This window comes from Rhinolophus sinicus, linkage group LG03 (assembly GCF_036562045.2).
Source record: "Rhinolophus sinicus isolate RSC01 linkage group LG03, ASM3656204v1, whole genome shotgun sequence".
NCBI lineage: Eukaryota > Metazoa > Chordata > Mammalia > Chiroptera > Rhinolophidae > Rhinolophus > Rhinolophus sinicus.
The window spans coordinates 71,332,076-71,345,019 of NC_133753.1; the positions used below are offsets into that span (position 1 = coordinate 71,332,076).

The 12,944-nt window shown below is 37.9% G+C and overlaps 1 protein-coding gene across 2 annotated transcripts; it reads left to right on the top strand.

Moving 5' to 3' along the window:
• The first annotated feature begins 797 nt into the window (after positions 1 to 797).
• On the top strand, positions 798 to 2,905 carry LOC109438993 (olfactory receptor 11G2). Of its 2 annotated transcripts, XM_074326700.1 has the most exons (2): positions 798 to 814; positions 2,002 to 2,905. In XM_074326700.1, the coding sequence occupies exons 1-2, from the start codon at positions 798 to 800 to the stop codon at positions 2,903 to 2,905; spliced, it is 921 nt and encodes a 306-aa protein (XP_074182801.1). The 2 variants fall into 2 exon arrangements, with proteins under 2 accessions (XP_074182801.1, XP_019574740.2); XM_019719181.2 differs by lacking the exon at positions 798 to 814 and having other exon boundaries at positions 1,955 to 2,905.
• The last annotated feature ends 10,039 nt before the right edge of the window (positions 2,906 to 12,944 follow it).

The window sequence follows — 12,944 nt, forward strand, 5'->3', positions numbered from 1 at the left end:
CAGAGAGTTAAAGTAGTATCCATAAGTGGAAGTCAGAATGCACATACAGCGTCCAGACTTCTGGATGCTAATTTCACAAGTTAAAAGGTAAAGCTTCTTTGCTTTGTTTTGTTAATTATCTGTCCAAGCAATCTGAGTACATGGACCCAGCCTTAAGCCTGCTGTGCTCATATTCCCAGTGCAACAGCTACAGCACCCTCTGCGGCCAGTTCAGGGGTACCTGGCCAACTTAGACTGACCAGTAAACACAGCAGCTGCTTTCTGTGCTTGGGAGCTAACTGACAAACGGTGAAGAACAAAACAGCTTAATGAAAATATCTCTACCTTTACCCATACTTAATTCTATTAGGTTTGGCATAAAGTATTTTTATACATTTCCTATTTGCCAGGACAGTCTTCTCAGGCTTATACTTGGAAAAACTATCCTAAAAAGAAACTGCCTTGAATCCTGTACTTTCATATATAAATAATACAATATCCAGCAAGGGTTTTTCTTCCAGAATTATATATCACTTCTAGATTTGCAAGTCTAGCTGTCCTGTGTAGTCTGGGTATCCCTAGCATAACAATAAACATCTCAGAAACAAGAATTAAAAATTATGTAATACAACTCCCATTTTATATTTAAGAAACTAAAATTTAGAGATGTTACTATTTTAATATGGTCAGACTATGATGTTAACATTATCATTCATGATATCTATCCAGGTGGACTTACGTGCTATTTTTTCAGGCAGTTTTTCTAGCAATCTTGATGGTTTTACTCATGAAATTGATAAATAATGATATTAGAGAGAATGAATCAACTGGTTAGGTTGATTCAAATCATTTGAATCAACTGTCAAATAATTTTTAAGTGATATCAAAAGTCCCACATTTTTGCTGCTCCAGAATCACAGGCTCTAACAAGACAACTGCCTAAAAGCAGTTGCATTAGGTGATTGCTCATGGAGAACTTAGGAAATGCACTTACCCATTCATCCATATATAGATATACAAGATGTGACCACAAACTATGGTGAATGTTTAATTCTTAAAGTTTTATTACAGTAAAAGACACATTACCATTAATTCCCCACAAAACACTTCCCCTCACTTTGAACACACTTATCCCATTGTTCTTGCCACTTTCTGAAGCAGTTCTGGAAGTCCTCTGTCGTGAATGCCTTTAGTCGTGCAGTTGTGGTTGCCTCCATGTCCTAAATTGACTCAAAACTTTTACCTTTCATGGTCATTTTTGAGTTTGGGGAAGAGCCAGAAGTTGCACAGTGACATTCCGGCAATAAAGTGGATAAGGACACACCGTAATGTTTTTATTTGACAGAAATTGCCACACCAGAAATGATGTGTGACACGGAGCATTGTTATGATGGAAAATGAAGTAAAGACACAAAAGAGGACTTCCAGAGCTGCTTCAGAAAGTGGCTAGAACAATGGGATATGTGTGTTCGAAGCAAGGGGGTGTATTATGAGGGGGATTAATGGCAATGTGTCTCTTACAGTAACAAATTTTTTTTAATTTAAGCATTCACTGTATTTTTTATCACACCTCATATATTATAGAAACTCTTCTAAATACAAGGATCATGTGTATCCCAGTCACCTCTGTGACACTGGGATATTTGACATAGCAATAACCCAAGCCTCCGCTCAAAAAGATGTTTGCCAAGAAGAGAGCTAATCCAGTACATTTAGTTTAAAAGAAAAGAAAAAGAGAATGATACAATGTAATGTCAGTTTACATTGCATTCTCCTGCCTGCAGTAAGCAAGCGAGGTAGGGATCTATTTTGTTCACTGCTATATCCCCAGTAGCTTAAAAAAAAAAATACCTAGCAAATAGTAAACATTCAATAAATATTAATTTAATAATGAACAAAACAACAAATGTCAGTTTCTTGTTTGGACAAAGCAAATGAAGTCCCTGTGCTACTCCAGGGATATTCAGTAATTATGGGCCTTTTCACAGCTCACAGACCCATGAAAATCGCCAGCAACTCCAGCACCATCACTGGCTTCATCCTCCTGGGCTTCCCTGGCTCCAGGGAGAAGAGGGTCCTCCTCTTTGTGCTCTTCTCTGTTGTCTACTTTCTGACCCTCATGGGCAATAGTTCCATCATCTGTGCTGTGCGCTGGGATCAGAGACTCCACACCCCCATGTACATCCTGCTCGCCAACTTCTCCTTCCTGGAGATCTGCTATGTCACCTCCACTGTCCCCAACATGTTGGCCAACTTGCTCTCTGATACCAAGGTCATCTCCTTCTCTGGGTGCTTTCTCCAGTTCTACTTCTTCTTCTCCTTGGGTTCCACAGAATGCTTTTTCTTGACTGTTATGGCATTTGACCGATACTTTGCCATCTGCCGGCCTCTACATTACCCCACTCTTATGACTAGACATATCTGCACCAATCTCATAGTCAGCTGCTGGGTACTTGGTTTCCTCTGGTTCCCAGTCCCGATCATCATCATTTCCCAGATGTCCTTCTGTGGATCTAGGATTATTGACCACTTCCTGTGTGACCCCGGTCCTCTGTTAGCCCTCACCTGTTCTAGAGTCCCAATAATGGAGTTGTATTGGACAATCATAATTTCTATGCTCTTATTTATTCCTATCTTCTCTATCATGGTGTCCTATACTCTGGTCCTACGAGCTGTGCTGAGGGTCCCTTCAGCAGCTGGCCGTAAAAAGGCTTTCTCCACCTGTGGGTCCCATCTGGCTGTGGTTACACTCTTCTACAGCTCAGTGATGGTCATGTATCTGAGCCCAACATCTGAGCATGAAGCTGGAATGCAGAAGCTTGTGACTCTGTTTTATTCTGTGGGAACCCCATTCATTAATCCTGTGATCTATAGTCTAAGGAACAAAGATATGAAACAAGCCCTGCAGAAGCTTCTGGGAATATGAAAATCAGGACCTTCATCAAAAAAACAAAAGAAAAAAAAGAAGAAGCAGGAGGAGGAGGAGGAGGAGGAGGAGAAAAAGAACTATTATCTCTAAAGTTTTTGAGAATTGGAACCTAAAGGACAGTCCCCCACAATTCATGGGTTCCTTGGGGAATCTATGAAGCAGTCTGCCTTTTCACAACTATTATATTTATATTCTTTATTGTTCATTTATTTAAAAAAATTTAATGAATACCTTCAATATTTCAGGTACAGAGCTAAAAAATGAATCAGATAAAGTGGGTAAGTCACATTTCAGTCCCTCATGAAGTTGACAATGTAAGATATGAAAAAAATTCAATTGTGACAAGTACTATGTCCAAAAGAGTGTTAACCTAAAAAAAAGCTTCAGGCTGTTATAAAGAATGAAAAACATTTATTTGAGCAAAAGAAGGACTGCAATCCTGGAGACACAGATTCAGGTAGCAACTCAAATTGTGCTATAAAGAGAACAAAGAAAGGCATGTTTTATAAAGGCAAAATGCTACAGGTACTGTTTCCATTTAGGCCCTGTATTCAAATGAAGGATGCTGGTTAGTTTAACAGGGGTTGATTAGTTTTCTTATGCAAATAATGATGCTAATTGGTGAAGTAAATTGGCCCCTTTCAAGGTAAAGAATGACACCATGTAAGGAGAAGGTGAAGTCCAAGATGTGGTTACATAGTTAGCTTGAAAGTTCAAAAGTTTGTGGGCGGAATGTGTGTGATGCAGACATCATTATGGCCTCTATTATGGTTCCCTTGACATAAATGACTCTATTGTGGCAATTTCCAGTCCCAAGTTGAAGGGGAGAAGATTTAGTTAAACCAACAATAACGGGATTTAAAACCAGAAAATGATGATAGGGAACCTGATACCAGAAGAGAATATGAAAAATAGGTGGTATCATTCTATAGTTGATAGTCTCGCACTAACCAGTAATACAGACATTCTAGGAAGAAGGTCTGTAAAATCCTGACTCGGAAGCTCACCCGCAATCAGCTTGGATGCAGAATGAGCTAATGTCTCCTGCACGTTCTCTACTAGAAAATGGTTTTATATCTGAGACATCTCTGCCACTGAGCAGTACTGGAAAATGTACATAGCAGAGTGATCTTTGTGGTTCTAAGAGTAGTGGCCCGTTGTGCTCAACAGTGGAGGGCGTCAATCAAGCTGTGTCCTCAGAAGGTATATTATCTCCTTAAACTTCTTTTCCACTAAGAAAGCTTATTGCTGATAACCAATTAAGAGAAAGAATCAGAGATGTGTCAGATGAATTCATTATTTCTTTACCTGGAAAGTCTTCACACATGCTTCATCTTCCACAGTTACTAGTCCTTATTGCCTTGATCACAGCCTTGTGGCTGTGAAAGAAAGCGCACAGGGTATATTTTTTCCATGTTGCTTCTATTAAGTCTAGGTGGTTGATATGAAAGATGATTTTGGAATGAATTAAATTCACATTTTCCTTTAGAGTATATACAGTGTATACTCATATAATAACATCACAACAGGACTATGCTTTTTGAACCATCAAAGGAGATGACACAAAATCTCAGTCATATTGGGGATCCCCTCTTATAGCTTAGGAATGATGCAACACGCAATACCACTCTTTGTGTTCTCAATTTCTATTTTATTTAGCTTTCCCTTTTGCCACATTAAAATGGTTTTGTTTAGCTTTATCTACCCATGGTGCCATTTTAATATTCTGCAGCTTATATTTTTAAATTAAGACTTAAAATGCTTAAACATGACCACTCCTTATCAGTGTTAGAGTTACCAAAGCTTAAATCAAACATCCTTTTGGAATAAATGCCTAGATTTCTATGTAATTATGCTTGTTAGGTAGAAGAGGAGAAGAAATGGAAGGTACAGTTGTGATGACTTGGGCCATCACACATCACAGATGTAACGGAGCACTACCGTACAGGTTCCTGCATACTTACTGGGAACTCTCTAGAACAACATTTCATTAGACTAAAAAGCACATTTTCACCATTTTATATCTCTAAAAGTTACATGCAGTTTATAATTGGTGATGTGTCATAGTTTCATTGGCAGAAAGGTTTTTCTTTCTTAGGGACGTATAAAGTAGTGTTATGTGTTACAATTGATTGTGTTTTAGATCTGAAGAAATACTGCCAGTGTGTTTCTTATTTTGTGAGGTTTTTCTTATGACAATATTATGATGAGAAGGTAACATGTGTGAAATAATATCACTTGAAATTTAAAACTCTAAAATGCATTTCCTAATTTTATTATTGAAAGGTTATATTTAAACTTTGAAGATTGTTTTTAATAATCATTTCTTACATACCTTAATTCTTCTAAGGCTGCATAATTGTTTAACCTATAAAACTTCAATAAACTATTTCACTAATGAATCCAAACTTGTAAGGCCTATTTTCTGTTTTCTTGTCTTAAAATTTCTTGGATATATATGTGTCTTTTATATCTGTAGGCGGAGGCGCACAGAAGTTGGAAGTTCTTCTGTTCTCTGTTAAATGAACAGCATTAATTCTAAGGTCTGCTTGGTGTTAGAGAATGCCAAAACTATAAATAAGGCACTTTCAATTTACTCCTCATGAAAACACTTTGGAGAAAAAAACCTTGAACTAGACTTTTTTGAATGTTCCGAGTCTTTAAAACAGCCTTTAGAGTAAATATAAATAAACAGGTTCCAGCTAAAGAAACATATCATGAAAGAAGGCATGAAAGGAATTGTCAGATTTCAGGAAAGGCCGTTACTCAAGTACTTATGCTTTGCACAAGTGATTTATTGGTGAACAGAAGTTTTATAAACTGTAGTTCAGTTGGAGAGTTTAAATACATATGGTGCGGATTTATTTGATAAAGCAAAGAATCTTGGTGATATTGATCAGTGCTCTATAATGCATATATGTTTGTGTCTATGTTCATACATGTTGACTTTCCTTAAAATTACATGCAACTTTAAATAGAGGCAACATAGCAAGGTCAATGATTATGATCTTGGACTCTAAAGCCAGACAATCTGTGTCAATTGGACAAGTTTCTTATCTTTTCTGGAGAGTACATGGGAATTGTTTTACTGTGTTTTAAATGATTTTCTAAGTTGGAATTGTTTCAAAATGAAAAAGAAAAAAGAACAATAAAATAAGAGCTTACTCTAAAAGTGATCTTGAGGCACTGAAAATGAAAGTTCTTCATCTCTTAACAAGTGTTAGTAATCTGACTGTTTTTCATGTGAAATAGGCTTTTATATGAGAGTAAAGTGACAAACTCAATATGCTAACGTAGTTTTCTAAAAGTCAAATCACTCCTTGAGTAAATAAGGAGTGATTTGACTTTTTCGTTTTATTTTCTTATAAAAAGAAGTAAACAAAATTTGTTTACTTATTTTTATAAGGACAATAAAACAAATTATTTTCAGTTGTTACCCAGAGCTTATTAATAAACACTAATCTGAGTGGCTATGCTAGTTTAGTATCATAATTAGCAATAAGAAAACAAAAACAGAAAACTTGCCCATGATCTGATCTTTTCCACCTATTAACATCAATGAAAAGGAGACAGCAGAAATGGTAGAGCAAAAGTGTTTTGTATTTTCTCCTAAAAGTGGTGGGGTGGAAAATGTGAAGAATATGTATTGATGAGATATTTATAGACATTTTTAAGAGTGAAATAGTTGTTGATGTTTTTGTTTCACAAACTTTTGTAATTCACCATTCCAAACAAAGTGAATTAATCCCTCCATACTTTGGCTCTGCTTATAATCCCTCCATCCTTCAGCAAACACAAAAATCGTCATCCTATATCTACTCCTTCATTCCTTTACGGTTACTGTAGCACCCATCTGACAAAATCAATATTTAAATTATTCAGAAGTTTAATTGGAAAAACAAAAGTTTAACTGGTTGTTTGAAACTTAAAACAAATCTGTTTATCTAAAGTATTACAAATGGTAGTTAGGCTATAATGTACCTGTCCTGGTGTCTTTGTTGGTTTCCCCTGAAGTAAATCCTGAGACTAGCACTAGTTGTTTATTTGGGTCATGGAGGGAACATTGATAGAGAAAAATGAAATGAGGAAGGGAAGTCATCCAACAAAGGGTGCATTGTCAAGCCAGCTACTACTGTGGGAAACTGGAACTAATCCCTCCAGAGAACCCCAGGGTAGTCAAGTAGTCATCTCAAGGTTATCCTGCTATAAGGGCAAGGGAGTTGAAATATTGATATCCCAATTCCCATCTGTCCATGTTGACAGCTTCTGGGGGTTGAGGAGGTCTTTAACTTTCCAGCACTTCTGGCCTGGAGGAACAAAGACCAGGCAAGCAAAGCAGGTTTCCAAGTCAGAGGAAAAGAAAAAAAAATAACTTAGGTGAACAGACAAGTGTTAACAGGAGGGAGCTTGTAAGCTGGCAGGAGGGAACTTAAACATTAACCGCTTGGCTCTGACGTCCCTTGCCAGCACTGCACTCTTTGGTTCTTATGGCTAGTCAAATAATTAAAATGACATAAGGCAGGGCAACAGGAGAAAATCAGGTTTTAATACTAACACACGGGGAATTCACATAAGCATGAAAACTCCAGAGACAGTAGGCAAAATTAGGTCTCTAAGTCATTCTGGACTGAGACTGAGGAGGTAGGAGTCTGGGACTTCAAAGGGAAATAAGGCAATTCATAAGAAGTTGAAAAGAGTTACTCTTTAATAACAAAATATTTGCTGGGCCACCTAGAAATAATGGGTCACAGAGAAGACTTTGATCCAAGGGGGCCTGCTCTCGTGTTTCCCCTAAAATAAGACCTGGCCAGACAATCAGTTCCAATGCATCTTTTGCAGCAAAAATTAATATAAGACCCAGTTTTATTTTACTATAAGACCGGCTCTATAATATAAAATAATATAATATAATATAATATAATATAATATAATATAATATAATACCTGGTCTCATATTAATTTTTGTTCCAAAAGACGCATTGGAGCTGATTGTCCGGCTAGATCTAATTTTTGGGGAAACATGGTAGGTTCCTCCCTATAATATGAACCACACCTAGTTCATGTTATACTATGGTTATCTGTGGTGATATTTCTTCCAGAATAGGACTTATGTCTTAAATTCTTTTAGGTAGTTTAAGGGAAGATCAAAGGTTCTTCCTGAGTCTTTTCTTTCTTGAAAATAAAATAATTCTCATGCCAGAGAGATACTCTTTGCAGTGGTAAATGTTCCTTCCCTACTGGTTAGGCCACAATGTACCTGTCCCTGTGTCTTTGTTACTTTAAAAGACGTTCCCTTGGACTTCTGGTAGGTGCTGCTCTAAGTCGGCTTGGAGGTTGATTAGATCTATTTTCTACTCTACAGGAAAACAAAGGCAGTAGACATCAGGGTCAACAAAGAAGGCAGGCCCCAAGGAAAGGGAAGAACTAACACAGAACAGTCTCCTAACACTGTTCTCATTCTGGCAGTGAAAAGTTGAACCCGTGGAGCAGGGCTTACTCTCTGGAGGCTCTGCTTATACTCCCTCCATCCTTCAGCAAACACAAAAATCATCACCCTGTATCTACTCCTTCATTCCTTTACAGTTACTGTTGAGGAGACCACCTCCCCTTCCAGGAAGATCAGACACCAACAGAAAAACTTCAGATTTAGATTCTCCTCTGTCCATGAAAGGAGACGATGTGATGCTTAAAGGAGAAAATAAACAGGAAAGAACTAGAAAAACTACCACCCTCTAAATAAGGCTTCCTTTCACTTTGCTTTGGCAATATACTATATGGCTAACGATTCCTAAGCATTACTGTGTGCCAGGCCTCGACAAGTAATTCCACATATGTTATCTCATTCAGAGTCCTCAATTCTTTGGTGGAAAGTGTTGCTGTGCCCATTTTACAGTTGAAGCAACTAGGAAATAGTTTATGTAATTGACTTGACAAAGTTTCCACAATTGTCAAATATGAGTTGTAATTCAAAACCTAAGCTCTTTACTCCCAATCATTTGTGCCTTAGCTGCCTATCACTTCTCAAAAATGGGACAATGGTTCTTATTTTCAAGGGCTTTGCAGAATTGGAACAGGTGTAAAAATCTCCTGTCCAGACCAAAAAATGTAGATGTGGTCCTATGAGAGCAGGCCAATCATACTTCCACACCATTGTGCCTTCTTGGACTAGCCTTAGGAAAAAAATAAAATATCAGAGAAATAACTTTCTCCATCTTATATACGAGTATTATAGCTCATAACAAGGCTAACCTAGATTGGGTCTATCCAAACCTTTCCTAGATATAATGGGGGTGAGGATGTAGATTCTTTTGTTTGGCTTTGTTAATTAACTCAGTCCAAGCATCTTGTATAGTAAACACAGCTTTGATGCCATTGTATGCAGATTCTCACTTAGCCACAGTACTTTCTGCAGCTGATTCAGAACTGTCAGTTTGGAGAGCTCTGGCTTAGCCTACTGCCAGGGAAACACCACTAGGGCTCTCTGTACAGAGGAGCCAGGTAACACAAGGTGAATAACAATACTTGTTAGAAATTTTTTTTTTTTTTACCCACTGTCAGGTCCAGCATGCCATGGTGATGGCACACAGAGAATCATTTTTCACATCCGTCTTGTTTTCTAGGGCAGCTTTGTCAGACTCTCAAAGTTAGAGGTTAGAGAATTACGGGGAGGGAGTTGGCCTGGATCTTTTGGCTTCTTATATAGGTGACAAACTTATCCAATTGATGTTTTCATCTAAGAAATAAATGTAACTAAAATATCACCTTTAGATCTATAAAGTCTTGATATCATGTGTACCTGTGATGTACCGGCCATAGAAGTAAGCATTTTATAATAAAAAGTGATTAAAAATAACCCTATTCCTTTTATATAAAGAAAACAAAGCTCATAGAGATTTTAAAACCCCACTAGAGCCACTAAGCAAATTTGTTCTGATGCTCCACTTAGAATTCCATCCTTCTCTCTCTCTTACTTCAACATCCAGAGCTATGGGACCATAATTCCCTTAAGCAATCAGAGAGGTAACCATCTGGGGTGGACATGTTCTACCACCCAGAGCATTCCATCTCCCATTAATTCCTTTGGATGCAATTCTTCTCAAGTCTGGGCCAACACTCTGATCACCACAGGTCATTTGGACATTCTTACACGTATTATATCCTAAATTTTCATCTTACAGTTTTTTTGAAGTTTAAATTAAGTAACTGGTAAATATCTACTATCTATCTATATTCTCTATGTTTGTAACAATCACTTCTTTAACAAATATTTACAAAATTCCTACTATCTTCCTCAGACTGTGCTGGACACTGCGGATAAAAACTGAACGTGAAAGACAACAAGAGCAAAGACACTGAGTCAGGAAAGTACTTGATTGTTTCTAGAAACTGAAAGAAGCCTAATGTTATATTACTGAAGTGTTGTGTGGAGGAGGGAAGGTGTGTATGAGAGAGAGAGAGAGAGAGAGAGAGGAATTCTGATGGCTTTAGAAACTTCCTTTTGCAATTTAGTTGAAAGCTGGCCCGACAGGAGTGCTAGCTCAGCAGAACAGGCTGATTCCAGCTGCTGACCCCTCGAGGTCTCCTCCCTTCCAATAAGTTCAGTTGCTAACTAAGGAGCTTCCATTATTCCATGGTCAAATGGATGGCCCTTGCTTTCCTGTCTTTATATTACTAAATGCATACAGCAGAACTCAGCAAACTATGACCAGTGGGCCAAATCTGGCCTACTCCCTGTTTTTGTACGGCCAGTGAGCTAAGAATTTTTAAATTTTAAATTTCAATTTAAAAATCGACATAAGCATAACATTCTGTGACACATGTAAGTTATATGAAATTCAAATGAGCACATGTCTATTTATTTCTTCTCTTGGTTCTTCACCATTTGCCCTGTTTCTTAGCATGCCTCAATGTTTTAATTGAATGCTGAACATTGTATTTTAAAATTTGTAAAGACAATGAGTACAGTAACTGAACACAAGTTAGTTTTTCTTCTGGCAATACATAAAGTAGAGGAAGGTGACTTTAATCTCATTTAAGGACTACGTTTAGGTATTATGAAAATAGTGTATGCCAGTGTTGCTCTTACTTCTGGGATGTAACCCTTACTCTAAGAAAAGAGCCTTTCTGAGATCTCACTGCAAGCCTGGACTGTTTTCAGGATGCTTCCATCTCGACAGGCCTTGACTTCCTATTTCTGTACTCCAAGAACACCATGACTCCTGAAACCTCCGCTCAGGTCTTTAGAATCTCAGTTTCTGCTTTCTGCTAGATTTCTTGAAAGTTCATTTTGCACACGAATGGCTTAGAAATCCAAAAATGCTTTGAAAAGAGATTACACCATATTTTGGGCCTCACTTCGCTGTGCTCCTTCTCTCTCCGGGATTTTTTCTCAAAACCCAGCTAGTTTCGCAGCCACAAACACCAGACCCTTTATCTCCTCAGGTCAGCGCTTTCTGCTTTCTGCTGAGACTTTATTCTTCCTTCCTTCCATTCCTTCCCGCATGCCTCCTTATTCCCATACTCTTCCTACGCAGTGAATTGTCATGTCCTCAGGGAAAAACGCCCAAGTGAATGTGGAACTCATCTCTCTGTTCCTTCCTTCTTGAAATTGTATCCCCTCAAGTATTGCTGTCCACTGCCTTCAAATGGTTCTTTATGTATTTTATCCAAATTGTATAGTTACTTTCAGTTAAGGGTTAGATTAATACAATCTGCTTGGTCATGGCCACAAGCAGAAATTCTTTTCTACTATATCAAAATTCCACAAATTCTCACTTTCAGAAGATAATCTTTTAACCATGCAAGATGCACACATCAGAGCAGAGACAAGTTCATATAGGGACTGGTATAAACACAGCCGAGGCCATAGACCTGTTTTTCTTTTCATTGCAATCAGCTCCAGATTCCTGAGGACTCTACCCTTCTAAGCGAGGTTGGGGGTTGGAGAGGGGTGCTTGCAATAAAATGAGAGGTAAAACCAGGACCACAGAGAACAGATTTGGGCCATATGTTTTAATGGGATGTACTCAGCAATTGTAGATCAGTTAAATATTTTCTCAGGATTTACATTAGTAACCTGGGCTAGTTCTCCTTGAACTCCCTCCCAGGCCTTTAATAGGTCATCCTACTATTGAAGTGTCTTTACCAGTTCAATTATCTGATTCTGCAGATGAAGAAAGTAAGAATTGGGAATCAGGAGTGAGCTACTGAGGATAATAACTTTAATGGTAAAAAGCAAAAATTTCCCATCCACCACCACCACCATTTTCACTAGACCAAGTTGCTTTTCTTTAGTAACTAATCCTATATTTCTATCTATAGGAATTCTCAATTATTTGCCTGTCTTACTTTAAGATTTTTCAATTATTTGTTAGTTAAACGTTTGTTTCCTTAAAATACATAAAGCTGTGTAACAGTATGAAAACAGAATATCATCCCAAAAGGAACATAAGCAAAAGGATATAAATAAATAACATGCAGAAAAGATTCTTAAACATATGGAAAGAATAATAACTCTTTATAAATAGATAAACACAGAATAAGCCTACAATGGTATTTCAACTTAACCCATTAGAGTGACAACGATCAACCTGTGTGATAATACACTGTATGGGAGTATAAGTTCTATTAACTATAACGGACAACTAGGCAACTTCTATCAAAATTTAGAAGGCATGGGCCAGCCCAGTGGCTCAAGCGGTTAGAGCTCCATGCTCCTAACTCCAAAGGCTGCCGGTTTGATTCCCACATGGGCCAGTGGGCTTTTAACGACAAGGTTGCCAGTTCAATTCCTCGAGTCCCACAAAGGATGGTGGGCAGTGCCCCCTGCAACTGGCAATGGCAACTGGACCTGGAGCTGAGCTGCGCCCTCCACAACTAAGACTAAAAGGACAACAACTTGAAGCTGAACAGCACCCTCCACAACTAAGACTGAAAGGACAACAACTTGACTTGGAAAAAAGGCCTGGAAGTACACACTGTTCCCCAATAAAGTCCTGTTAAACAAAATAAATAAATAATTTAGAAGGCATATGCC

Coding starts and splice junctions, on each gene's coding strand:
- LOC109438993 (XM_019719181.2), top strand. CDS start 1,979: ATGAAAATCGCCAGCAACTCCAGCACCATCACTGGCTTCATCCTCCTG.